Here is a 27,258-nt window from a genome sequence, read left to right as displayed (position 1 = left end):
AGCACGTGTACTGTGAGGCCCTTGCATTCAAAATGAGTGAGCGAGTAGAGCAATCAATCTGCATCCAGTTTTTTTTTTTTTTTTAATAATTGATTATTTGTTTATTTATTTATTTTTAGAGAGGGGGGAAAGGAGAAAGAGAGGGAGAGAAATATCACTGTGTGGTTGCCTCTCACTCGCACCCCCAACTGGGGACCTGATGTGCAACCTAGTAATGTGCCCTGACTGGGAATCGAACCAGCGACACTTGGTTCGCAGGCCGACACTCAATCCACTGAGCCACACCAGCCAGGGTTGCATCCAGTTTTGCATGAAGCTTGAACATTTCTCCACGGAAAGTATTGGGATGATTCAGAGGCCACAGCTGTGGGCAACTGGTGATTGGCAACTTCGTCACCACAATGCGCCTGCTCATACATCATGTCTTGTGCGGTTTTTTAGCAAAACATGGAATCACCCAGGTAACTCAGCCCCCTTACATCCCAGATTTGGTGCCCTGTGATTTCTGGCTTTTCCCAGAACTGATACCAGCCCTGGCTGGTGTGGCTCAGTGGATTGAGCACCGGCCTGTGAACCAAAGGGTTGCTGGTTCATTCCCAGTCAGGGCACATGCCTGGGCTGTGGGTCAGGTCCCCAGTTGGGGGAACATGAGAGGCAATCACACATTGATGTTTCTCTCCCTCTTCCTCCCTCCCTTCCCCTCTCTCTCTCTAAAATTAATTTTAAAAATCTTAAAAATTAAAAGACTGAAATCACCTTTGAAAAGGAAGAGATTTCAGGATGTCAATGAGATTCAGGAAAAAATGACAGGACAGCTGATGGCAATCGGGAGAACTGTATGAGATCCCAAGGTACCTAATTTGAAGGGGACTGAGGTGTCATTGTCCTATGTACGATGTTTCCTGTATCTTCTTCAATAAATATCTTTCATATTACGTGGCTGGATACTTTCTGGACAGGTGTCATTTATTTCTTTATTGAATGATAGTTTATATATTAAAATAGTACCATTTTCACCAATTTCAAAATGCCACATCAAGCTTTGTGTTTATTTATCCTGATTTACTTATAATGCTGTTTTCTAAGTCTATACTCCAGTGCTATCCTATTGGTTTTTTCAGGAATTTCTTATGTAACCTTGTGGCACTTTAGTTTTTAGTTCTAAACCTAAATACAATACACTCCTTCATGCTGTAATTGAGCTTTCTCTAGATAAGACATTCCTTTAAAGAAATGTGTGCAACTCCAGGATGGGAAAGTGAAATAGGTAGTCTTTTTTTTTTTTTTATTAAAATGGTGATATAAGAATGAATATAAAATATGTCCCTGACTTCTAGGAGCTCAAGTTGGACAAGGTAGAACAGACCCCAAATGATTTTTTATACAATATAGAAAATGTTACAGAGCACAGAGGAAGGAGCTATTGATTCTCTGCAGAAATAACTGAAGCCAAGAACTCAGCATTTACTGCTCCTGGTTTCTTCTCTATTCACATTTGAGGCTTAGTATTTTTGGTCTAACATTTTTGTGTACTTTTCCATTTAGAATATTTTGTTTCTCCATACGTTTTTTGCTCAAAAATGTTACATGAATATTGCTTATATTATTCAGTTTCACTCTCCATTTGCTTCTGGGTCATCATCTAAAAGCTTGACACAAAATAAATGAAATGAACAAGCTAAGCAAAATGAAAAAATACACAATTCTTCACTAGCTTGCTCTCAACAACAGCATCATTCTACCAAATAGCATGTTCTTCTGCGTCCATCAGAAGGCATCAAGTGATCAGAATCATTATGTAAAACGTGAACACAGGAAATTATTGTCTAGAATGGGGGTAAAAGCATGCTTGCCTATAGCACACTGGTTTGCTTTTTTTTTTTTTTAGTTAAACCTTGTATAATCTTGGCACTTTTTCCTGAAGATGTTAGTAGGCAGTAACTCATTTAACTTAAGTTCCAAAAGTGCCCTTTCTTTAGTTTTCCTAAGGTATAATATCTTGCTAATAAAGAAGCAAAATACCTCCAATCTGCATATCATAGCTTTTTTTGTGCTTCATTTAGTGTTTACTGTGGCTGGTGTACTAGAGGTATACACACCTACCCACACAGAGGCCTGGTCATCAGTACCTAGCAAACCTAATCCCGGCTGGTGATGTCATTATTGAGAAAGTATGAGTTAACTCAGAAGAAAGGATCTTGGGTCACTTTTATAGCTGATTTGACTTGATAGAGGAACATTGTTTTCTGTGGCCTTGTCCATGCCCTGTTAGAAACAGTCATTGTCAGTAGGGCTGACTTACACTTCTTCAATATTTAACGTAGTACATATCCTAGATAATTTTATTTTTATTTTATTTTTAGTTTATCTCGATCCTCATGTTTTAAAACACTGACTACTTATTTGCGTATTAACCTTTAGTCAAGTTTCATAAGGGTTACTATTACTACATTGCAGGGTTGGTACATTTTGAAACCTAAAGTTAAAAATTAACAAAAAACAAAACGTGAAATATAGTAACAATTCATATTAAATGAGTTCATTCAAGGGAAGTATCGGTCAAAAAAGATTTTATATATATATATAATTTGGTTAGATCTAATGAAGAATAGTAAAGCATGCATGCATGTGTAATTTAAGTCCAAATTTATTATAATTAACATGTATACAGCTGTATCATGAAAGTCACACACATAATCATGGATCTGGAAGGGACCTTAGATTTAGAGGTTATCTAACCAAATCCATCACCCCTTATGGATTCTATGCTATATTCCAACGTGGCATTTCTGTGCTATAGCCTTATGAGCTATCTGCCATAATTAGTCCTTTGTGGAATAACTTAAATGGTTAGAAATATTTGTCTAGTCAAATACAGTAATTTCTTTTTGGAACTACATTGTATATGGATGCCTAAGCATTTTTCTTTCTGAGAGCTTCTTCTGAAATACTGATAATAGCAGGAAGAACCCTTCCTATAACTACAATCATGTCTACCACCTCAGTCTTAATCCTCATTATTTGTGTTCTTTTAGTGCTCGTCATCAGTTCCCATCATTTTGTATCCTAAGCTCAGGTTCCTCAAGACCAGAATTAGTTCTTTTCATGGATAGCCAGCTGTTCCTTTTCTTCAAATTTCCTTTTCTTTTTAAGTTAGCAAGAAAAATGATGAATTTACCAAGTTTTTTGGTCCCATGCCTAGGACTTCGGAGTCAGTAGACATGGCCTGTGTTTCTTTTGGTAAAGGTGTTCATCTCTACAAGGTGCATGCACATTATCTAGGCATAACTCCCTCACTTCCTGGCATATGTGTTTAAGTTGGTAGCCTTATGGAAAGCTTGTGCTACCTCTTGTGAATCGTCAGTAACCACCAATGATCTTTTTTCTCTGGATCCTAGAGCATGGTATCACAGTCCTTAACACCTGTGAATCCTCATCATTATTGCATGTTTCTTTCCCTCGATTACCTACTGAGAAAAGCCTCGTGTTTTCACTCTCTGTACTTACGTTTTACTCACCTCTGCGTCTCTAGCCTCCTTGGTGTCTACCTCATAAACTTAATTCCTGGGTTCTTTCCCCTTTCCTAACCTCATTCCTTCCTTTACCACTCTTCTTCTCTCTAACTTCTTCCTTCATTCCTCGCCCCCTTCCCTTTTCTTCTCTCTCCCATTCATCACTCCACTCCTACCGAATAGCTGTTCAGGTCATGTTCTGAATCTCAGAAGTTCATTGTACCTTGGAGCGCCCTTCTTATCTGACTCAGAGAGAATTTGCTCTCACTTTAGTAACTGTGTTTGCTAAGTTTTATAACCTTCCAGCACGTGATAATTTTAGATGTGTACTGTTCTTCAGTACAGGAGCCACTAGTCACAGGTGGCAGTTAAACTTGTGAGATGGGCCTAGTGCCACATTGGATATAATATTTTAGATATATTGGGTTGGCTAAAGTATATTATTAAAATTAGTGTCTTCTGTTTCTTTACCTTTTTAAACATGGTTACTGGAATATTTTAAATTAATTAAATATGTGTCTGTCATTGTATTTCTACTGGACAGCATTTTTAGACACTGTAAATTAAAAGGAAATGTACAAAGAAGTTAACACAAAAGAAAAGGTAAAGATGAATTTTACATTAAAAAACAATAAAATACATAGCCTTCTGCAGCTGTTTTACACAAGTATGGCTGCCCCTGCACATCCCCGCAGGCCCAGAGCATGGCTGTATTACTTCACAGTCTGTTGGAGGTTTATAAAAGTTGGCCCTGATTTGTCAAATAAAGTGAAATTGTATTTGGAATAATTATATTTGAATGCATAGAAATGTGTAGTATATTTCAGAAAGAAATCCCATCAAGAACAGAGGGATTAAAATAAATTAACAGTTATGTTGAAAACTTGGCTATTCAGATGATTTTAGTCGTTGAGTGTTCCAAGAGAGTTAATTTTTATGGTAGCAGTTTTTTAATAAGGCAAGTTGTAATTATTTTTATGACAGTAGTTGATAAATTCATGGGAGGAAAATAAGTCCATCAAAGAGTAGAAATGCCAAAATACTCAAAAACACATTTTTCTTCCAATTTCTTAATATTTGACATGAAATATTGTATTTATATTAAAATCATTTTTTCAAAAAGAATTCATTTTTTTAAAACCAGTATACAAATTTATCTTTTCAAAAAGCTTGTATGTAATACCTGCAATCTCTGTCTTTGGTCGTCTATGTTTAAAAATGATGGTAAACATTTCTTACAGGTAGATTGTACAATTAAATTAGACAAAACTTAAACCTAACCCTGGAAAAGCTAGTTACCTTCAGTGTCTGAACGTCATGGCAAGGTTGTATGCACGAAGTGATGTATATCTCAGGTTAGTGTAAGCAGCTTTCCAAAAAAGTGAAAGGAACAAGAAAGTTCTGAGTAATCTACCAAAAAGATAATATCAAGCCCTGAAATTTTTATGAATCTCATTTTTGTCCTCTAAGAAATAATAGCTAGGCACACAAAAAAGGCAAGTGTTGACTTAAGTTTTATTATTACAAATATTAGATTGTCTTATACATGTTTCTGATGGAAATGTTGCTGGCCTCTTTTGCTAGATATTTAAAATAAGAATGAGTTAGACAATAAAACTGATACTAAAAGATGGAGTTAAATATATTTCAGATAAAAAAATTAAAATGTGCAATTGACATGTGGCTTCATGCCCTCCCTACATAGGGGTATCTTCTCAGTGAGATCATTTTAAGATTATCTGAAATTGAATATCTCCTACTTCTATTTCTCCTATTGCCAGTTCAAATAAAAATATTTTCCCCATTTATATTTAGATAGACTTAAAACAGCAAAATACTAAAAAATAATTTTTTTAAATATGCAAATATATGCTCCTCTTTTTCTCAACTTTAAAATATTTCCTTGATATTTTTCTAAAATAATAAATATCCTCACATATCTTTTCTCAATTGAACAAAATAAGGAAAGTAACTGAAAGTATTAAGAAAGTTAAAAGCAATACAATCATGATAGTACAATAAATTGCCCATTGTATTAACTTCATAATAAAAAAACATAGTTAAGTAAATTAAGTGAATGTTCAACTGTATTGGATTTTTTGAAAGCTAATATTAAGCTCAAAGAAGGCACGAACTGGCTTTCCAGACATCATATCTCAATAGTCTTTTAGGTACAGTATTCCTAATTCCTGACTTAGCATCATAGTCATGCTTAACAGTAAAAAATTATTGAGGCACGTTGAGTTAGGTTAATATGCCTTGTAACTGAATTGTGAACCCTCAGGGTCTGTCTTGAAGTTGGTTGTATTATAATCATAGACTGTTCAAAATTAATAATTATATAATATAACTAGCTATATTAGTTAAATAGCTTATTTTAACTTACTGGGTATTTCTCAGTATATGAAGTCTGAGGATGTGGTGATATATTCAATAAGTACAAGCTGCATCAACAAAATATTGCTACTTTGATTATGTTCAGGAAGATTATTGGACAAAGTATTAATCTAAGACCGAGATGTAAATATTTTAAATTTTACCATTAGTTTGTAGCTATGTAACATGATAGCCCTGGTCACATATATAGCTAACACATCAAATTACAAGCTCTGCTACATTTTGATCTGTTAAATGCCTTCTTACTGGTTGATATTCTTTCCATTCTTATTGTCACCACTTACTGCACTTTCTCCTCTCACCATCCTCCTACAACAGCCCGGTTTTTTCTAGGTCTTAATCCACTGAAATACCAGGTTAAGCTCAGCTTTAATTAGCTTACTACACTGCTCAGAGGGAAGAAAAAAAAAGACTCACTATTCCTGTGCCTTGCAAAATGATGTTTAACTCTACAACCTAATATTCAAGATTCTTTAAAATATAGGGCAAATTTATTTTTTTAATTATTATTCATATTCCTCCATTCCACTTCCCCATCCCAACATACACCATAAATTTGACATCAGTCACTTTTCCCCAAATATATCCTGTATTTTCCTGAACTTCTTTGGTCATGTTGATAATTAGCCAACCTCCAATCCATTGCCACATGTTAAAATCATGCCTGAAAGTGTATGGCCAACCTTATATGTGACTTACTTTATGAAATCACTCCATATCATGCCAGTGAAAGAATACTGTCAAAGAGCATACATTTCTGTTTGAGCTTTGCCACTACATAGTTTTTTTAAAGTTTTAGGCAAGTTGTTTACCTATTCTGATTTTTAACTAACTCATGTGTAAAATAAGGATATCAAACCAAGTTTATCTTGTCAAGCCTGGTATAAGACTATATTTAGAATTAATGAGTGTAAGTCAGAGGTGCTTTAAAAAATAAAAAGAATAAGAAAAACGGGTTCTTAACCTGTGGTAAATTAATGGAATCCAAAATGTCTGTAAAAATTCTAAAACTGCAGGTGAAAAACTGAGTTTATGTTCAAATGTTCAAAGTATTTTCTTTCTTGGAATAGTCTAAAGCTGCTCTCAATAGCTCCTGAAAGTGGTTCATGATCCAAAAAAAGTTAGGAACTATCATTTCTGTGATGCAAATACTTTATTTACAGAGACATACACAGCGTCCCAGTCTTTCTCCCAGTCTTGGTGGTAAATATCTAAATAAGAAAATAGTGCTGAGCTCCATTATCTTCTAAAAGTGGTCCTCAACCACTTTTCCTCAACATACCCGACTTGGGTGATACAGTTCCAGGGACAAAACTTGTGCACTGTATCCTGCGAAATGCGTACGATGCTCTTTGGGTTTGGTGCCATTCCGGTGTGCGGGCTCTAATTACATCACTTTTTCTCCTGCTGGTTCTAAATTCAATGCATGGTACATATATTACACTTGGCATATCATAGATAGTGAAAATATATTTGTTAAATGAATAAATAAATGATGTTATTCAAAGGAGAACTAATAAATGAATATCATTTTAAAGAAAGAATGAGAGTTTGAATGAAAGAGATTATGCCTAGGATCATACCATTAATCAGACTTCATTAAAGTTAATTAACTCTAACCCTGAATAAAAGATTTAGTGACCCTTTTGGGAAAATAAAAGAAAAAAACACCTGGCTGGTATGGCTCAGTGGATTGAGCGCCAGCCTGTGAACCAAAAGGCCACTGGTTCGATTCCAGTCAGGGCACATGCCTGGGTTGTGGGCCAGGTCCCCAGTTGGGGGTGTGCAAGAGGCAACTGAGCTGATCGATGTTTCTCTCTCTCTTTACCCCTCTGTTCCCTCTCTCTGAAAATAAGTAAATAAAATCTTAAAAAAGAAAAAATAAGCATTTTTAGCTGAAGAAGTCAGTCATAATTGGTGCTTCTTGAGAAGACCAAGATTGTAGAGTTACTACATCTTTCAGAGACTTTGTAAACGAAGGACAAAATATTCAAAGAATAAATTGCAATCTTACACAGTAATCACAATGAGGATAAGACAGTCCTTACATCATTCAAAAATAGTCACTTGTACTTCTGCATTAGCCTTTGTTTCCTTTGTTTCTTATACTTGATATAAGAAACAGAGGTCCGACAGTCTCCAAATAGGTGTATCATTAACTCCAGGCCCTCGGTATGCTGATGATTTGAGGGGCCAAGCATACTGATGAGCAAGGACTGTGGGAAAGTCATTTTTTTTTCACAGATAGTGGTGTGGTTCCTATAAATCAAAATATACTTTGTTCATATAATTCTCATAGCTCTAAGATGACAGGTACTACATACCAAACAGTTCTTGAATGAAGAAATCAAATTTGTATATTTTTCCTGTTTAAAAATATCTATAAAAGACAGAGGACAAGTGAGAAATGAGGAACTAAAAGGTGTGCAAGTTAGTTGAATTGCCCCCACAGGAGGCAAAATTGGGATTCTAGCTCTGAGGTTGTGGCAGTACTGTCACATCTCTCAATAGTCAACTTTTTCTCTTTTGTTTTTATTCCTTTCCATAGGGGAAATTTCCATAATCCAGAATTAAGAATTTTTTAGTATTTTAAAAAAGACATAACTTGGCAGTTTTCTTGTAAAGTTAAGCGTATATGTACTGTACAATCTAAAACCCCCACTCCTAGGTATTTGGCTAAAGTAAATGAAGACATATGTCCTTACAAAATCCTATCAGAATTTTTATTGTCGCTTTATTCATCATCACCATAAGCCGGAAACAACCAAAATGTCTATAAACTAGTGAATGGATAAGCAAATTCAGGTGTAGTCAGGTAATGGAATAACACTGAACAGTCAAAAGGGACAAATACTGATATGTCCAACGACATGAATGAATCTCAGGACATTATATCACATTCTATTAAAAGTAAAACTCAGGGGACATCAGATCAGTTGTTGTCGTGGAATGGGGTTGGGATAGGAGATTGATTATACAGGGATCTGGCCTGAGGAACCTTTTTGAGTGATAGCAGTGTTCTGTCTTGAGTTAGTGGCCACACAACTGTATAAGTCGGTTAAAATGAACAGAACCACATATCTGAAAGGGGTAAATTTTACTGTATCTAAATTATACTTCAATAAGTAAATAAAGTAAGAAAAGACAGTACATCCACTGTCTTATAAAACATCCAGTGGAGTCAGACATACCCTATAATCAAAGTTTAATATTTTTGCAATGAAGTATATGATAGCTATGTACACTATGTGGCTCAAGTTTTGCTGCCAAATTAGTCTTTAGAGATTTGTAGATTTTGGATATTAAAATTAGAAATTGCGATTGATCACTATAGAGAAAGGACCACTTGTATAGGTCAAAGAATATAAAACAATTGGCCAGTTTTGGATCCAATACAGATTTTACTCTTCCAACCACTATTTGGGAAACATTATTATGACAGTAAAAAATCATTGTCCCCCTTCTTCCAGCCCTGGCCAGCCAGTAGCATAGAGCGTAGTTGATGGCTTAGGCAATGGTGGACATTCCAAGCATCCAAACTCAATACATGGTGTTACAATCTGCCATGCTTAGAATGAGAGCTCCCTCCTCCTTTTCTTCCCTCATTTCTTCTCTTCTTTTTGAGGTATCAAAAGACCTTTTCTTAAAGTTCAAGCTTTGCAGAATGTCTCATTGGTTAACAACATCCTATAGGAACATCTCTCTTGGCTTTTAATATTCAATTTTAGAGAATGTATATATCTTGTAATACAGCTTTTTTTGCCAGTGTATTTATATTTGTGTTCCAAATTTTAATATTTACATTTTAACAAAAAAATAAATTTCAACAAAAAGTCTTGAGTCATGTTTCAAATATGATTGACATAATGTAAGAAACTATAAATTATTTAATAAAACCCTGATAAGTGTCTTCAAATTGGATGTGTATCTTCGACGTTGCTGGAGCTAAGCAGAGTCATAGTATTGCATTCGAAGAAACTGGTTACTAACAATCATATTATTTATTGATTACATTATGGGTTTTTTTCAGAGCCTTTGTTATGTTCGAATGTTATATTGTATTTTGAAATATCTTAGGACATTGGTTTAGGTTTTTGCGTTGATTATATTTGGGGGTCTTTTTTCTTTGAAAAATGATTTTTAGCTGTCCTGCAGGGAGTGGGACATATCTCCATTTTTCTAAAATTGGAAAGTTCTTTTTAAATAATAATATTCTTGGTTTATGTCTCGTTCCACACTTAGGTGAACTTTTTCTTTTTTTAATTTACCAACAAAATAGAAAATAATGCAGGTTGCTTTATATCTACTCTATAATTCCAGGTACTACTTTTTATAATAGTTTAGTAGAGATCTTCTTTCCCAAGGCAATTTTATTTTTTCCTTAAAGTCTGCTTAGAGCAACATTAAAATTGTCTCAGAAAAAGATCTGAGCAGTATTGAGAATCAAATACAGGATGAGAATTTCAGAGCTGAAACTTCAGAGATCATTTAACCCTTCACCTTCACTTTTCCAAGTGACAGTGAAATGGGGCTTCCTGGAAGCTAAAGTGACTCTCCTGAGGTCACACAAGGAAATCAATGGCAGAGTTAGAGCACACTGCAGATTTTTATCATATAGTCCAGTGTTTTCTCCTGTATTTGATGCTGATAAAGAAGTTATTTGGTATTTAATAGAGAGAAAAAAGTTTTTAAGGTTTTGGCAGTAACAATTTTAAGAGGAAGAATAATATGGAAAGTATTTTATTGGAGTGAAAGATGACTTCTTAAATTGCCATTTAAAACACTAGTAACACGGTCCCCAAAAGTTTCAACTGTTCTAACATTCTCTCTGCCTGTCCACTGTGGTAGGCTCTCCCCACATGTGCCTACTGAAAAACCTGAAATATGACTAGTACAGTTGAGCAACAGAATTTTCATTTTTTAATGTTTTTGTATTCACTTAAAAGTAAATAGCCATGTGAGAGTAGTGGATACTGTATTGGACAATGCACTTTAGAGGTTTGATGGTATTATAGCATAGGTTATATTTAATGTTACCTAATATTGGCTAATTAGAAAGTGAAAATCGTAGGCAGCAAAAGAAAGAAAGGGCCTCCACCAGGAAAATAGTCTGCTCAAGCCTAGAATTTGAAAGCCCCAAATTATTCCATGTTTAGAATGGTTGTAGAGTGTTTTAAGTTGTCATAATTCTAGAGTTAACTAATGGTATGGACTTTGAAGCAGTTACCAAAATGTTGGGAAAAGTGATTGGATTCAGAAGTAGGAAAAAAGCATTGAGAAGTCTGGTAACTGTAATTTTCCCCAGTCGTCCGGAAAATATTTATGAAAGATTTCAGAGAGAAAAAAATAAAAAATTATTGGAGTCCTCGTTTATATATAGTAGCTTATCAGCATAAAATTGCTCTTGGTGGAAGACAGAGCTTTCACTTCTTGAGATTAGATTATCTCCTAGTGAAATTCCTTCCATAACTACATAGCTGGTTCTAAATTTTCAAACAGATAGTGAAAACATCTAAATTAATATTTTATTCCACACATAGGCTGTCAGTTTAATTACAAGGATCAGCTCATCTCTTATATTTGCTATTATCATGATGAAAAAAAAATCTATATGAAAATTACCAACTCATGGTACTCCTTAATAATGGGCAACATAAGGTCCTTATACCTGGTAACTGAGGTTCTTCTTTTTAAATATTTTTTAAGTTTTTCAATTACAGTTGATGTATAATATTATTAGTTTCAGGTGTATAACCCAGTGATTAAACATTTATAAAACTTACAAAGTGATCACCTTGATAAATCTAGTACCCATCTGACACCATCCATAGTAATTATAATATTTTTGACTATATTCCTTATGCTATATTTTACAACCCCATGACTATTTTGTAACTATCAATTTGTACCTTTTAATCCCCTCACCTTCCTCACCCAACCTCCAACCCTTCTCCCATCTGGCAACCGTGGAAATGTTCTCTGTCTCTGTAAGTCTGTTTCTTGATTGAAGTCTCTATATAGCTCTTCCCTTGAGATACCTAACGCATGAGGAATTAAAGCATGCTATGAGAAATGCAAAATGCATCGATCATTTGAATAGCTTGGAATGGGTTTTCTTCATTCCCGTTTCCTCGGTCCAAAATATTTTTAAAAACTGAAGTTGCCTTTTTTTTTTCTTTGCCCATGTTTACAAGCTCATATGGAAGCGCCAGTACTTTAAAATAGTTTTGATGGTAATATTTGGCTTATATGGAATAAATATGTTTAATCTGTTTAAAGCTAGTTATTGTCATTTTTTAAATTGTTCTATTGCTGTTACTGTTTTACTCTTTTATTTACATTGCTTCTTTAAAAGCTGAGATTTATTTAGTTTATGCTCAAATATTAGCCTTGTTCAGTGCCTAACAGATAGTGAATAATAGTCACGAATCCTTACATAATGCACTTAACTGCCTAGTGTCAGTTTCATTAACTGTAAATGAATCTGTTGCAGATTGTCCCTTAGGAGAGTGATTCTGAAATTGAAGGTGAGGTGACAGGAGAAAGGTGACTTTCAGATTACACCCCCCCTCGTGGCACATAACAAGAGATGGCACTACTGATAGGCGTGTATTATGCATGGCTTCAAAGTAGAGAGAAGGAAGGTCATCGTTCTTTTTAATTCCTTACTGCTTTAAGAGTTTGTGATTTTGTGATCATAATCTTTTCATGCTCTTCTATCTCAACAAAACCAAACGAGCTCATTTTTACAAAACTAAGTCTACTCTGATCCTGTCAGTTGCTAAAGAAAGGGGCAAAAGCCCCTCAAAATGTTAAAATTGAGATAAGTCAATAATTATGGCTTATGTTTATTGATACAGGTGTTTTTCGTATTTATTCAAAAAGTAATTTGTCTTCTAACTACCTCAGAGAAATACGAAAGGGAGTTTTATTTTTAACCTCTATTTTTAACGTTCTTTCTGATGACCTACCTCTTGAACATATTAACTCATAAACCCCCCTCACTGTATATGTAGTGTGTGTGTGTGTGTGTGTGTGTGTGTGTATTTTTACCTGTATCTTATCATTAGTTTACTAATAACAATTCAGAGTTTTGAAAGTAAACTTTTGGCTTGCTTGTTTTTTTTTTTTTTTTTATCCCACTTATTTCATTCTAATCAAAGAAAAGTATTTTAAACCATCCATTTTCTCCATTTCTGCCTGCTATTATCTTGACTATAATTGTCTAGTTTCCTTTCTGGCTGATCTATTGCTAACCTTTATCTGAATGTTATTAAAGAATATAAATGCTCCATAGAGCACTATAGTCTCAGCCAGAATATTTGCAGATTCTCAGCTAAAATGAAACAGACCTGAGGTTTGGCTGTTAAGTAAGCAATTCAGGTTTGTTATCGGGGTGTGTAAAGACTTCTAAATTCATTATGTTAGTTGTAGCTGCGATGTAGCATTTGAAAAAAGTAGCTTCAACTGTTTACTATTGTGGTCCTTGGGCACCAGATAGTGGATGTTGGAATGTATTGCAGAAGAGCTGTTTATAAAGTACTAGGATCTCTACAGTACGAGGAGAAAGCCATTTGTAACACCTCCGTCTGACTGTTGGATGTACTTAAATTTTTCCTTTTGAAAGCTTTGCTTTATTATCAGCTTATCCATGAGGGAATAACATTGTTGCAAAAATGTGCCTTTTGGAGAAAACATCAATAAGCTATATTGATGAGAAGTTTATGTAGGTAGACTGATTTGAACTTTGAAGATCCTAAATACTTTGCAGTTTTGTTACCTAGCTCATTGGAGTCACTTAGATTTCAATACAACTACTTTCAGTTCCCAATTTTAACGTGTTTTTACTGTATATCAGGGAATTTATACTTACTCCAGAATATAAACTGTGTCAGAATCCATTGTCCCATTCTACCCACATCTTCACCTCGGGCCACTTTCCTTCCCAGCAGAAGTGCAGTGGAGTAGAGCATGGAAATGGGTTACACACTCTCAAAGCTTACAGATTTTAAAATATATTTTGTACTCCCCTGTTAAATATTTCAATATTTCCTTATTGTTTTCAAAATAGTGTTCAGATTTATTAGAGGGCCATTCACGATCTTTCTAATTCTCTGCTTCAGGCTTACCCATTCCCCTGCAAGGGTCCTTCCTCCTCGGTTTACAGAGCTACCGTTTTCCTTCTCGTTTGCTTGGGTTGCTTCCTTCTCCCCCACCCTTCTTCACCTGGGCATCACCTCTGTTTTCTTCAGAACTCGGCCCACGTTTCCCATCTTCCATTTCAGGAAGGCTCCCTTGGGTTATAATTACCTGCCTTTTATTAATCCCTTTAGACCGGCCTTTAAGCTTTTTATAGCATTTCATAAGGTTCTTTTTATCCTCTGATCATTTGTTTAATTGTCTACCTCATTTCATAGACTAATATTCCTTGAGTTCAGAGATGATGGTGTCTTTTTTGGTTGTGAATTTGGCATATAGGCCTTTAAAATAAATGTTCATTGGCTGAAAGAATGACTTTAATAGATAATTCTATAATTCGACTTACTTTGCTATTGCTGTTTAAGGTATTTGAGGGTATGGGTTATGCTATTTTCCTCAAAGGAACTTTTTAAATTGACTCACTAACTGCCATATTGCCAACTAAAATGTTTAATAAACGTAGGTTTTTGGCTTTGGGTAGTCAGGAACTTTATTGGAAAGGGATATAATAATATAAATCTTAAACTGTCAGTCACGCATTCTAACTTACCTATGCATATTGTTGAACCTGTGACTTTATTGGTATACAAAATTCCTTAGAGAAGAATTGATACTTAGAAACTTCCTTTATTTGAAAATAACTTTTAATAGTTTTTAGATTTTAATGTAAATCTTTGAGAAGCAAGACAAATAGATTGTAGAGCTTAAACACGTGCCTGGTGATCCAGGGGTATCTGTAGTTATTTGCATCAATATTCTGCATTGTGTAGCAAAACAGAAACAAAATGCAAAGAAATCTGTATCTACGAGTAAGATTTTTAAAAATGATTTAAGCTTATTACTTGCTAAGTTTATTTTTTTTTGCTAAGTTTATTTCTTAATAGCATTAAAATATAATTATTTCTTTAATGACATTGCAAACTGAGCCCGTGAATTGTAGCTGAATCATAGTCCTAGTTATTCTTTTTATCTTTGAATGAACAGATACTATAGTATTAAAATTCCTTGTCTTCAGTTAAGCTTTCAAAAGAATCTTGTTTGTTAGATCTTGACTACGCTAGGAAGTTTGTACTGAAGGTCTTAAATTATATACCTCTTTTCAGTCTGTGATATGTTAAAAAATAGAATGAAGAAAAATTATTCACATCTCAATAGTTAGATATCCGCTCATTCTCAGAGATCCCAGCCTCCTTTTTAAAAATATTTTTAAGATTTATTGTAAGTGTAAAGATTATAGCATATTAGAACATTATTGTCATTTAAGAATGTATTCACTGTTTTGGGTTTTGGAGCACTGCCTCCAAGAGGTTTGATAGCATTTGGTACGTTGTTCACGTATTTCTAGTCTACAGACCTACCCTAATCGAGGCAAAGGCATCAAGGTTTTTTTTTTTTCCTACTTCTGTAAAGCTCAGCAATGGTAATTATTGTTGTTGTTTTTTTAACTCTCCATGTCTTTACAAATAAAATTGAATTTTTTGAAGACAAGTAATTCGTACCTTTAAAGAGCCACATTATTTTGCTTTTGTCTCAGAATGTATTATGCTTCACGAGTATACTGTGACAGGCTGAATAGAAAAGGGGGGAGGGGACATTGTCTTCAGCTGGCATGCTGTTATCAGAGGGAATGTGTTTCTGGACACGAGATTTAGCATTCATTGGTTGTCTGAAGAAAGCTATTTCATCTGAGGATTGGACAAGAAGCTGCGTCAATTTGCAGCCCGTCTCCAAGGCACTGGTGATGCTGCCTTCACAAGCTGGCTCACGTCACGGCTCCATCGCCCAGCGGGGTGTGGACTATCTTTTTCTGTTCTTCTCTATTTAATTCTCTGTTTGCTGCTGACTGCATTTCTTAATCTGTCTTCTGCCAAATGCTAACAGCATGATATTTTGCAATCACCTAGGTGAATACAAGAAAGACGAACTCCTAGAAGCTGCTAGGTAAGTAATTCCATTCATTTTAAGTGAGTATAATGCATTTAAGGGAGAAAAGGGGGAGGGCAGGTAGAGGACTATAAAAATTATAACGTTATTGTCTTGGTTGGATTTTATGCATAATGCAAATAAGACCTTATACTGAATCTTTGTGTACTTTATTTTACATGATTAGTGGGTGAAATGAGACAGTTTTTTTATGGTGATGATTATAAGGTTAATTTTATTTGGAACATATCTTAAGGTGCCTGCAAACCTTAGTTGCCCAGCTTTTTCAGTGATATTCTCAGAGTATTTAAATACCAATACCTTCATTTTACTTTAAAATTTTTTTCTGATTTTCAAAAGCTGAAGGAGAGGCATAAAGTAAATGTTAAAATTCTCATCAATTTTCTTTTGTTCTTATTTATAATTTAATTAGCTTTTTACAGTATTTTGAATGTTTAACTCCTGTGTTTGTAGATCACTTATCAAAATAAAGTTTGTTTATAATTAAGAAAGTGACTTTATGCAGATAAATGAAACAACAATGTAGAAGACTGCATTTTCTAAGCTGTACAGCTATATGAAGAATAATAGGAATTAATTAGGAATATATTAATTGGATTGAATATAGCAAAAGAGATTCATTCAGGACCATATAAAAGAAATTGAAGCAAACCCATGTTATTTTCCACTTTCTTATGAAAAATATCTATAAATATTCATAGAAGCTCTGTAATTTTAAAAGAACTGACTTACACCTTTTCATAGGAGTGGTAATGAAGAAAAACTAATGGCTTTACTGACTCCTCTAAATGTGAATTGCCATGCAAGTGATGGACGAAAGGTAAGTTATTTAAAATATAATATTTTCCTCCAGTAATTTATTTTTGCTTTACAGTTAAAATGTTTGAAGTTGGCATATATAGGTATGCATATTTAGCTGTATTTTTACTGGCATCTTTTCACTGTAAAATGAAATGCTGCTGTATCTGTTATTGGCAGTTGTGACATATTCATAAAGCTGGTGAAGCATGGATCTCAAGCCTTTTCTCTTTAAATGCCAGACACTGAAAGTTGTTTGTTAAACGGAATGGCAGCTTTGTCGGTGATTACAATGAAAACAACGTATATTATTTTCTGCGTATGATCTCGGAAATTGGAAATATGTCCATGTCCGGTATTTACCCATCTTTGTTAGGACATATGCGTTTTTGATTTCTTATTTGGCTGAGGAAGATTTGTTTACTAGATACCAACACTTTTTCCATTTAAAGCTGAGAAAACGTTGCTAATGATTTTTTCTGATCTATGTGACAGCCCTGCTTGTTTGTTTATTACTTTGTATTGGCTAAGTTTTTATCATGGTATATTGAAAGAAATACATTAAAGCAGAGAGAAATATTCTGCATTAATATACAGTTGTTATAAATGTAAGGTAGTGTGTAAAATGTACAACTGGCATCTCATTATCTGGTTCATACTCTTGCTGAATATAGACTGAAATTCAGTCCTTTACAATCTTTGGTAATTTAAAAGTTTTACAGTGATTTATTTACCTAATACATATTAAAAAACAAGCACTTTGTACTCTAAAGCCTTTTTTTAAATGGCAGTTAATTTTTAATATTAAAAAGTTGTTTTTATATTTTAAAAACCTAAAATATTTTAAAAGTTATGCTGCACATATTGAGGGAAATCTTGTTCCTAATACTCAAAGAATTAATTTATTTGAAATTATTTATATTGAAATTATGTTATGAAAAATATCAGGGTGGCTAGTGCCCTTAGAAGTAATAAACTATTTTACCTATATAAATTATTTTTCTGAGTGATAATTTTATAGATCAAAATTATTCAGTTTTCCTTTATTGCTTCCACACTTTTTCCCCATTCTAATGAAACCCATATAGTAGTGGCAAGGAATTGAATCCCTCAGAATATATGTTATTTGTTATTGTAGATGGCTTGTATATTATTTCATGTAACCTGATGAGTGTTTGGTTTCCCTGAATAAGGTGAGGAGAGAATTCTATTTTATATAAGGTTAAATTATGTGTATATAAAGCTCTAAACTAGCAAAGATTTACTCAGTACTACTGATAGCTTTTTGGAAATTTTTAAAATAATTTCTCCTTCTTCCTTGAATTGAGATTGCTTTGAGGATTTTAACATTCTTGAGTACCTTAAAGCTCCAGACTTTGTTTGGATCCTCTCAGTAGATAAAGTGACTTTTAACACTGTACAGAAAGGGCCTTTTTATCAATGGGAAGTACAGCTATATCTTCAGATAGAGCTGTTTTTAGAACCTGGCATAGTTCAGTTTACCATAGCCATTTTAATTTTTCAGAATTTACGTGCGATTACTACAGCAGGGTTCAGTTTCCAGCCCCGCCTCATTCTCCCATCTTTATCCTTCTACCTAGACAATCTCATTTGTAGCTCAGGAAATCATAACAATTAAGGAATGTGAACATTAATAATTAACAATTTACTTCTCTGTACCTCACCCACTACACAAATATATAGAACCCCTTTATTTTCCCTTCTTCTCAAAGAAAGGTATCCTTCCTTCATTCCTTTTAGCTGGATCCAGTGTGTTTTTCATCCAAATTCCTATGGCTCCTTTTCTGTATTGCTCTATGGCATTATCACAGAGTTCTTGAATTATAGTTATTCATACATGACTTTTTCTTCTACGAATCTATTAGCTCTCTGTTGTATTTTGCATCAGACAAAACCAGACACTTTGTATATAGCAGGAACTTAAGATATGAATATGTTCCCTGATAAACAGTTCTATCCTCTTAGTGGAAAAAAATCACCTGTACTCTCTGCCATTTAGATTATTAACTCAGAAATATGTGAATAGGGGATTTTATATTTTCTGTTATTATAAATTATTGCTAGTATTATCTTATTTACTTTGAGTAATAATACTATGGAGGGTAACATATTTTAATGTGTAGAACATTTTTAAGAACATGTCTCAAATATTATTATACTGAAGGATGAATACCGTATAAATAATTCAATAGCTTTTCTGAATATACTCTTATTTTTCAGATTATCAGTTCTCTTAAATTAGAAAAATTAAACTTAAGCATTTATTAGATTGTAGTGCTATTTATGGATATAACAAAAACCATTTAAAATTGTACATCAGTATGCAAAATACAAATAAAATTTCATAATTAAAATTGAATGTTTATATTTAAATATTGTCCTTATTCATGGCACAGAGCAGTTCTTATTAAACATGTCAGTTGCAGTAAAGCCACAAAGCAGTAAATATTCTGAGTGCTAATGGAGATTGGGATAGATTCCGTAGTTATGACATTATCTTTTGTTTTCTCGGTTTTGATGTCAAGATAATGTGTAAGCAAATCTATCTGCTAAGTTACAAGTCTGATTTATATATCTGATATTTTTTCAAGCCATTTGCATGTATTTATCTAGAATTAGGAAGTCAGATTGAATATTAAGAGGATAAAGGTACTTTACATGTAATTTAGTCAGGTATATAAAGTTTTATTTCTTGAATTTGCATTTTAGAACACAGTATAGAATCAAATTCATTTTTAGAGGGTTTATAATTGACTGTATTAATGCTTATCTGAGTCCTTGCCTGTCTCTGGTTTTACTTCGATTCCTGGCTTGTAAATTAAAAGGTCCGTGGAAATGTCAATATTGTAATGTTTTCAGAAAAGAATTGTTCCTTATACATTCACTAGTAGGTGGAGAATTTGCCTAGATATTTGTGGGGGCTTTTAGACTTCAGCATTCCTTTTTAATGTAATGCGTGGGATTTGACAATGACTGTACATTTTAAATAGTCTCTTAATTCTACACTGGGACTTGATGATTATCAAATTAAATAATATGTGAATGCTTAATATTTTTATTTCCCACAGACATTTGTTTTTCTAACCTGTAGAGTTCTGAAAATAGTGAAGTGTCAATAAGGTTTTAAGTAATTTATTTTTTTTATATTATGCCTTAATTTTACATGTAAATCAAAGTGGAACTTGACTAGTCTAGAAATTTCCAGTTGTCTTTTTCCCTAAAAAACAAAGGCAGTACACTTTTTTGTAATGCTTTGTTCTGAAATGCTACTTTTATAGAAGTATGTGCATGTTTTAATAATGGTCACTTTAGAAACACAGGGGCATGGATGTAATTTATTCTTCTTGTACTCCTGCCCATTATGATTAGGTATAACATTCCACAATTATTTTGAATTGCAGTAAAGTATAACCAGATTCTTAAAACAGATTGTTTTCTTTCTAGAAATCTTTATTCCTATATTTTCAAACTTAGATTTGTTGTCTTTTTAATCTTCCTTTACAGTATTTTTTATCAATATCAGATGTTTTATTATCAATTATACAAGTGTTCTGGTCTTTTTTAATATGTAAATTTAAGGTGGTGGTGGTCCCTTGTTTTTCAGTACTAATTTTCATAAGGATACCTTTTTAAAATGAATGAAAATATTTGACTACATCTCAAGTTATTTTAACATTGAACCCTCTTCGGAGTTCATTTTGGTCTCACTGTTATTTCCCTTTCCCGGCTGCCTTTATCCTCTTTCAAAATAAATGTTCTAAATTTGTCACCTTATAACAATGAATAGGTTGGAGTTGGGCATTACTGTAGGTACATATTCCTGAATACGAATACTATGTGTCTTTGCAGTGCCTACTGTTGCTATGATTGTATGTTACCAAAAATTGAAAGTGGTTGGTAATTTACTTTTATAAAATACTCAGCGTAATTAATTTATGGTGTTTCAGATTTTTTCCTGCTCCTTTCATTCATTTAACCAACATGCAATATTTTCCATGTATATAGGTTCCTGTTTTAGGTGTCATTCGAGGAAAATATGTGTTTAGTGGTATTGGTTTACAAGGAGCTTTAAAATTGTTAGAATGATTAAGGCATTACCCAATACATTGAAGGTAACACACTAAAAAAACTTGTGATTTCTTTTGCGGTGATTCAGTTATAAAGTGTAGATTTAAGTGGGATTTGTTTTTCTGGTCCTTTTATTTTCAAAGCAATAGCATTTAGACATGTATTCTCTTCTGTAAGAAACCACAAATTTAGATTAACAGGCAGTTGGAGGAACATGATTTAAATTCAGAAAGATTAACTAAAGGGGTTTTTTAAATGGCATATTTCTACTGTGTAAATGTTTGCTTCCATAAAATAGTTAATAATGAGTAAGACTCTGGAAACAGAGAAAAGTGAAGTCTTTTAAGAAACTTTTTAAAATAGAAGTCAGCCAGAAATAAAGTAGAATTTAATATCATCCCTTGAAGACGTAAAAAATTGTGTGATGTAATTGAAAGAGCAAATAGGCTCTGAGGTCAGAGAGATTGGATTCTATTCTCTGCTTGTTCATTTTCTGACTGTGGCTATACAGTTTTCAGTGTATTCATTCATAGGGGAGTAATCAGACCATTCCACAAGGCATTTCAGAGGATTAAGTGAAATAATTTGATTAACATATACAGTTTGTAATAATCATTCCATTCCATGAGACATTTGAGATGATTAAGTGAAGTAATGTGATTAAATGTATACAGTTTGTAGCACATAGTAGAACCTCAGTAAATGAGATTCCTACTCCTTTGATACATTTTTGAAGCTTTTCAGCATATTTAGGAAGCACACATACTGAGTACTCCAACATATCACACGTCTCTGCTTAAATTATCTTTATTATTCAGGCTCAGGCTCAGTCTCAGGTGGCATTTGGTTAAAATGTAGGTTACCAGGTAATCTACAGAGCATATAATTGACTTAATTATTTTGGAGCTTGACCTTCGCCCCCCTCACCACCCAACATCATATTTAATAAATTTGTTTAAATTAGCAGCTTATAAACTCAGAAATGTGTTCTTGAACTATATATACCTGACTGAAAATAATGCCACCGTATTCACTTGAATTCCAAAAAGCACATCCATGAAGCACAAAGAACGTATAGGATTAGTGCAATTGTTTGTATTTATATTTAAATTTTAAGGTTATATACATTTGTTGTATTCTAATATAGTGTTCTTGCCAAACAGCTCCCTCCTTCTGTGTCATTCTTCTCTGAACATCATATTTGACCAGCATTTTAGCAATCCTTATACGGTAGATTGTTACTTTGAAGACCCCTCAATGAACCGTGCTTCTCAATAATTTATGCCCGTCTGGTCCCTTCCTGCACAGAGTCTGAGCTAAGCCCAGGACTGCTTTGATGAATAAAATAAAGCCTGAATTGGCAGCTGCCAGTTTCTTGCTTTTGGAAAGCTTTATCTTGGAATCTAGTAGCCATGCCATGAGGCAGTCCAGACAACCATGTGGAAAAGTCCATGTGGAGAACTTAGGCCTATAGCTAGAGACCCACCTGAGCTCAGTTAGGTTTCAAAAGGACTCGAACCATCCAGGCATCCCAGATGTTCTAGCCTCTGCTGAACTCCCAGTCCAGCCTCCAGGTGACATAAGCCATCCTGGTACCCTAGCATATAGAGCAGAACTAATTACCCAGGTAACCCACCATTGGGGGATAGTTTGTTATCTAGTAATAGATAACTGAACTGCCCCTACTCTCAGGAACTATAATTCAATCAATGCTCATTTTGGGGGCATGAAAGATGGCATCATTTCTCGGGTAGGTTACTGAAAACGGTTCTTTCATATCAGCACCTTGGAAGAATAGTGAAGATTTTAAAATAAATCCCCAAGTATTATTTCTATAGATATGTTGAATTTATATCTTATAATTTAAGATTTTTTCCCCTCAGAATCCAGAGAATAATTTCATGTGCATCTTTTGGGATTATGGTGTTATGGGAAAAAACAGGAACTTGAAAATAGAAGACCAAATTTTAAGGCAACATTATTACTACCTATGTGATCATGCCAAGTTTTATTATATCTATATGAGTTCTTAATTCTTTAGCCTAAAAGATAAGGATTGAGCCACATTAGCTCTAAGATACCTTTCCACTCAAACATTTTAAGATTGTAATATATTCTGTAACTTATCTTTTATCAGTTGGTAGTAATTATTGCACTAGAGACTTGGGTTCTATAAGTCCATAGTCATGTCAGTAAAACACTACTGGTATCTGGAATAAACCTTATATAGAGCCTTTTTCACTTTTAAGGAAGTTTTGGCGTTACCTGTGGGCACATGCCTGGCTCCCTATGGCCTTTAGTGGCCTTTGTCATCATTCTCTGTTATTGCCAAATTTTGGTAGAAAAAGGGTCATACCATTTCCTAATTTTCAACTTTCATGGATCGTACTTCAGATGTTACTTGGGATTGCAAGACGGTCAATACGCAATAAGTCTGCATTAGGGAATCCTTCAAGTATTTTAGGTTTAATTATATATCTAATCAAATCACATCTTTAAAGTATATCTTGCTGAGCAATGCATGTCTTATTATAATGCAGAAATCCCTTAGAGCAAGTTTTGTTGCCTGCTTATGTTGGGATGTATTGTATAAAACCTTTATGCTTATGTATATTCATTTTGTAACAATAAGGGATTAGGAATGTCTTTTTTCTGTTTCATTAGGGAATCATTTCTACTAAAACAGTCTCTATTTTGTCAAGCATGACGTTTCTTACTGGTGAGGGGAATTAGTGCCCTTGCCAGTTGTGCTCTCTTTGAGAAAAGAATTTTTAGTAGAAAGAGACCACAGTGTTAAAAAGTAGGAGGTAAAACTTAGGAGTTCATTTTAGTTCTGCGTAGCCACCCTCCTCCCAACTTTGGTTTCTCCTGTAGTCATATTCAGGAAGTCCAAGTTTCTTGCAGTTTTGAGTTTGTACTTGAGAGATCGAAAACGAGTGAGTACGACATCATTTTGCTGTGAGCATGATTCATAATTAAAAATTTATTTAGAAGCCAAATTACAAAAATGACACTTCTGAATATCCTTTTAAAATGGTAGGAGAATCTACATTTAAAAGTGCTTTTTCTGGCCCTACAATTAAAAACTTTATAGGGTAGCTTCAGTGGTATTGCTGATGTCCTAGTTCTTCTGTTCAGTGGGATGGCGGGTGGTGTCATTTACATATTTTTAGGCATCAATTATTATGTGAAAAAGAGATTTTTAAATACCCCTATAATGATTGTGATTTGATTATGATCTTTTTGGCTTAAACTGTTCAGTTACTATCAGTTGACAGGGGAATATTCTGCAAAAAGCTCTTAAGTCCTTTTAGTAAATGATGAACCTTACTGTGTAAAAAGGCAAACTTAGATACAAAGAGAAGGCTACTCAGAAATTCTTCTTCCGTGATGAGAAGCAGAAAAAATGAAGAGTTAATTGTGGATTTAAGAACTTTGAAGCTATCTGTAGCTTTGAATTAGCATTATTAGAAACAGTTGTTTGGCCGTAATACAAAACCAACAAAAATGATTGATTTCTTAATTCATTGTGTTCAGGCTGCAGTACAATAGGCTGAATGACTTAAAGATCAGAGATAGGTTTCTTACAGTTCTAGAGGCTGGGAAACCCAAGATTGAGGGTGAAGACGTCCACTTATGAGTTTGGGGAAACGACACAAACATTATAACACTTGGTTATTTTTGTATCGCTACCTTCTTTTTTTAAAAAAAGGAAAGAAATATAATCACTCAGGAAACCTTATTCTTCCCTCTCCCCACATGCAAATGCATCTTTTCACTCACTTGTTCAATTAAATTAGAATTATAACCAGAAATTTTTAAAAGCATCAAGAATTTTCGTAATAGTCTTATTAAAAGAAGACTGTTTTCTAGACTTTGACTAATAAAACATCTTTCTATACTAAGAATGGCATCAGGAGTAAAATTTTAAAAACACTATAAATACTTTGCATAATTTTTTGAAATGAGTATCTGGCCAAGTAAGTACATTTGGAAATAGGCTAACTCCAAATATAAAATGTTTCATATGTTAATTTTTTCTTTTGTAAAGATACTTCAGTTTTTTTAATAATAACATCACAGTACCCTACTCTGAATACCATAACATCCATTAAATTATTCTTTTGAGTCTCAGAGAGGGTTCAGTTCCCATGAGAATTGGGGAAGGAGCCCCTGGGCGGGGAACAGAACTAGGGATCACTACACCTGTCTACCATTGGCTGCTGAATTCACATATGCAAACTCAGGGACAGCAAGGACTGTATCACTGAAGAAACGTTGAGGTGACAGCATATCTCAAAAGTCCTAGAGCTCTTAACCACATTAAGATCAACTAAAGGAGTTCATCTTTCTCCCTCTTTACACAGTTCAAATGTCCATCTAATGATCTGAGGTGTAATGATTCTCTCATAAATAATCTGTAAATGCCAGCAATCTTTAAAGTGTTCCATTTCAAAAACAAGTTATTTGTTGAACGTTAGTTAGGATCTTGGATGTTTAGATTTGAAAACCTATGGTTGTAAATATTACCTGTAAAAAGGAATTCATGTGAGGTTTGGGTAGTGTGAAAACTTTTCTCCTTAAAAGTATAAAACATCAGGTTACTCTCAGACCACGAAACCTGGTTTCCATAAAGTATGTGAGCTGTTTCTCATTAAACAATGCACAATTAATGTTGCACCTTATGAGAGTGCTACACATTTTTTCCCATATAAACCCTAAGAGAGGATGCTAGCAATTCATTTTCATGCATACATTTTCATTTTCCTGCTGATTCTGAGGTTGGGAAAAAGAAACTAACTCCTGGCTGTTGAAGAATCCCCTTGGAGTTTCCACAGTGATAATATTAAGTTAAAATTGAATTAAGTTGGCATTCAGATTGTTATTCTCATAAAGATTACCCTATGGATTTCTTGTTCTTTCTTGTTCATTTCCTTTCTCTTTTTCTCTTCTCACTACATGCCCTTAAGATAAAGACAGTCCTTTATATTATCACTTTAAAAATAAATTTTTACTGTATAAGGCAGGTGAAGTATAGAAACTTAGTTTTATATGATATTTCATAAATTGAACAAATTTTCAAGTGCCTTAGGTCGCTTTCTAAAGATGGCTACATGGTACTTTGGAAGAACATCGTCTTTGGGGCTGTAAAATACCAATCATTAGTCTGCCTCTGTTTAGTAGTCTGTCTGTCTAGAATTCACGGGCTCTTGTTTGGAAGAGGACTTGAATGGTAGGTAGCTGACCTTCCACTGCAGTATGGGAACCTTCACTGCAGTAACTGACAGCCTGGTGACTTTGTCATCCGCTCTGCTTGAATACATTTTTTTTAAAATGAGAGCTCACTGGTTGCATCAAACCACATGTGAATTTGTGTTAAATTTAGGGTTTCACACTTTCAAGAGGGATATTGAGCAGTTAAAGGATGACCAAGACGGTATTCAGGAAGTTATTCTGTAAATAGCAGTTGAGGCAACTGGAGGGGTTGAGATCAAGAAGAGACCAAATGACTGTTAGAGATATGTAGAAATACCCTACACTGGGAAAGGGGCAGACACATTATCTTCTGATTTCAGTATGTTTTTATTCTTCCTTGTCCTTCAATACTATTTTAGGCAACTTCTGTTGTTAAGAAGTTCTGCATTTCTAAAGTGCTCATCCAATGGTATGGTCACCCCCTTATTATTGACAGGGTTTGATATGTGGTGCCCTATGAACCAAAGTGCTGAATGAAGTAGGCCGAGCTGCCAAGGCATTCCCTGCCTGCCAAGAAGAACCCTTCCTGCCACTTAGCCATGGCATTTCTAAACATCCTATCCAGAACCTCAGCACCCAGCCAAAGGAAAAGAAAGAAAGGAGGGTGAGAGTTCTGAAGTCAGACTGTCTGGATTTGATCTCCAACTCTGCTGTTAACTTGCTGTATTAATCCCCTTATTCCTCATTTGTTATATGGGGATACTGTTAGTTTCTAGCTCTGGTTGTCGTGTAATGTAAACAAGTTAATACGTAAATACACTTTGAAAAGGACTTGGTACATAGGAGATACCCAGTCGATTTTGCTATTGTGTTCAAAAAACACTTTGTATTTTCAAAATGTTCTTATATCTTCTGTTTCTTATCGTCTGAAAATAACTGAGGAAGCCAAGTACTGTTGTCACCCAGCTCCCCCCATTATAAAGATTGTGACTTAAAAACATTTAACACTCTTAGGTTATAGGAGTAATATCATGTCTGTTAGTAAATAGTTCTGATATAATCCATTGAGATGAGGCCATGTCTAACATTAAGTGTGGTTTGCTGTAGGCACAGTGTTTCAGAG

At 34.2% G+C, this 27,258-nt stretch overlaps 1 protein-coding gene across 1 annotated transcript in view; it reads left to right on the top strand.

Annotated features, from left to right (window-relative positions):
• Nucleotides 1-27,258, top strand: part of TNKS (tankyrase) — a 163,805-nt gene that overhangs the window by 72,173 nt on the left and 64,374 nt on the right. Inside the window, exons 4-5 of the mRNA XM_090257983.1 lie at nt 16,013-16,049; nt 16,797-16,872. Coding sequence (XP_090114109.1) covers nt 16,013-16,049; nt 16,797-16,872 — 113 coding nt within the window. The remainder of the gene's footprint in view (nt 1-16,012; nt 16,050-16,796; nt 16,873-27,258) is intronic.

This window comes from Furipterus horrens, unplaced genomic scaffold (assembly GCF_987537825.1).
Source record: "Furipterus horrens unplaced genomic scaffold, mFurHor1.1.pri manual_scaffold_12, whole genome shotgun sequence".
Lineage (NCBI taxonomy): Eukaryota > Metazoa > Chordata > Mammalia > Chiroptera > Furipteridae > Furipterus > Furipterus horrens.
This window is presented reverse-complemented; position numbering and strand designations above follow the sequence as displayed.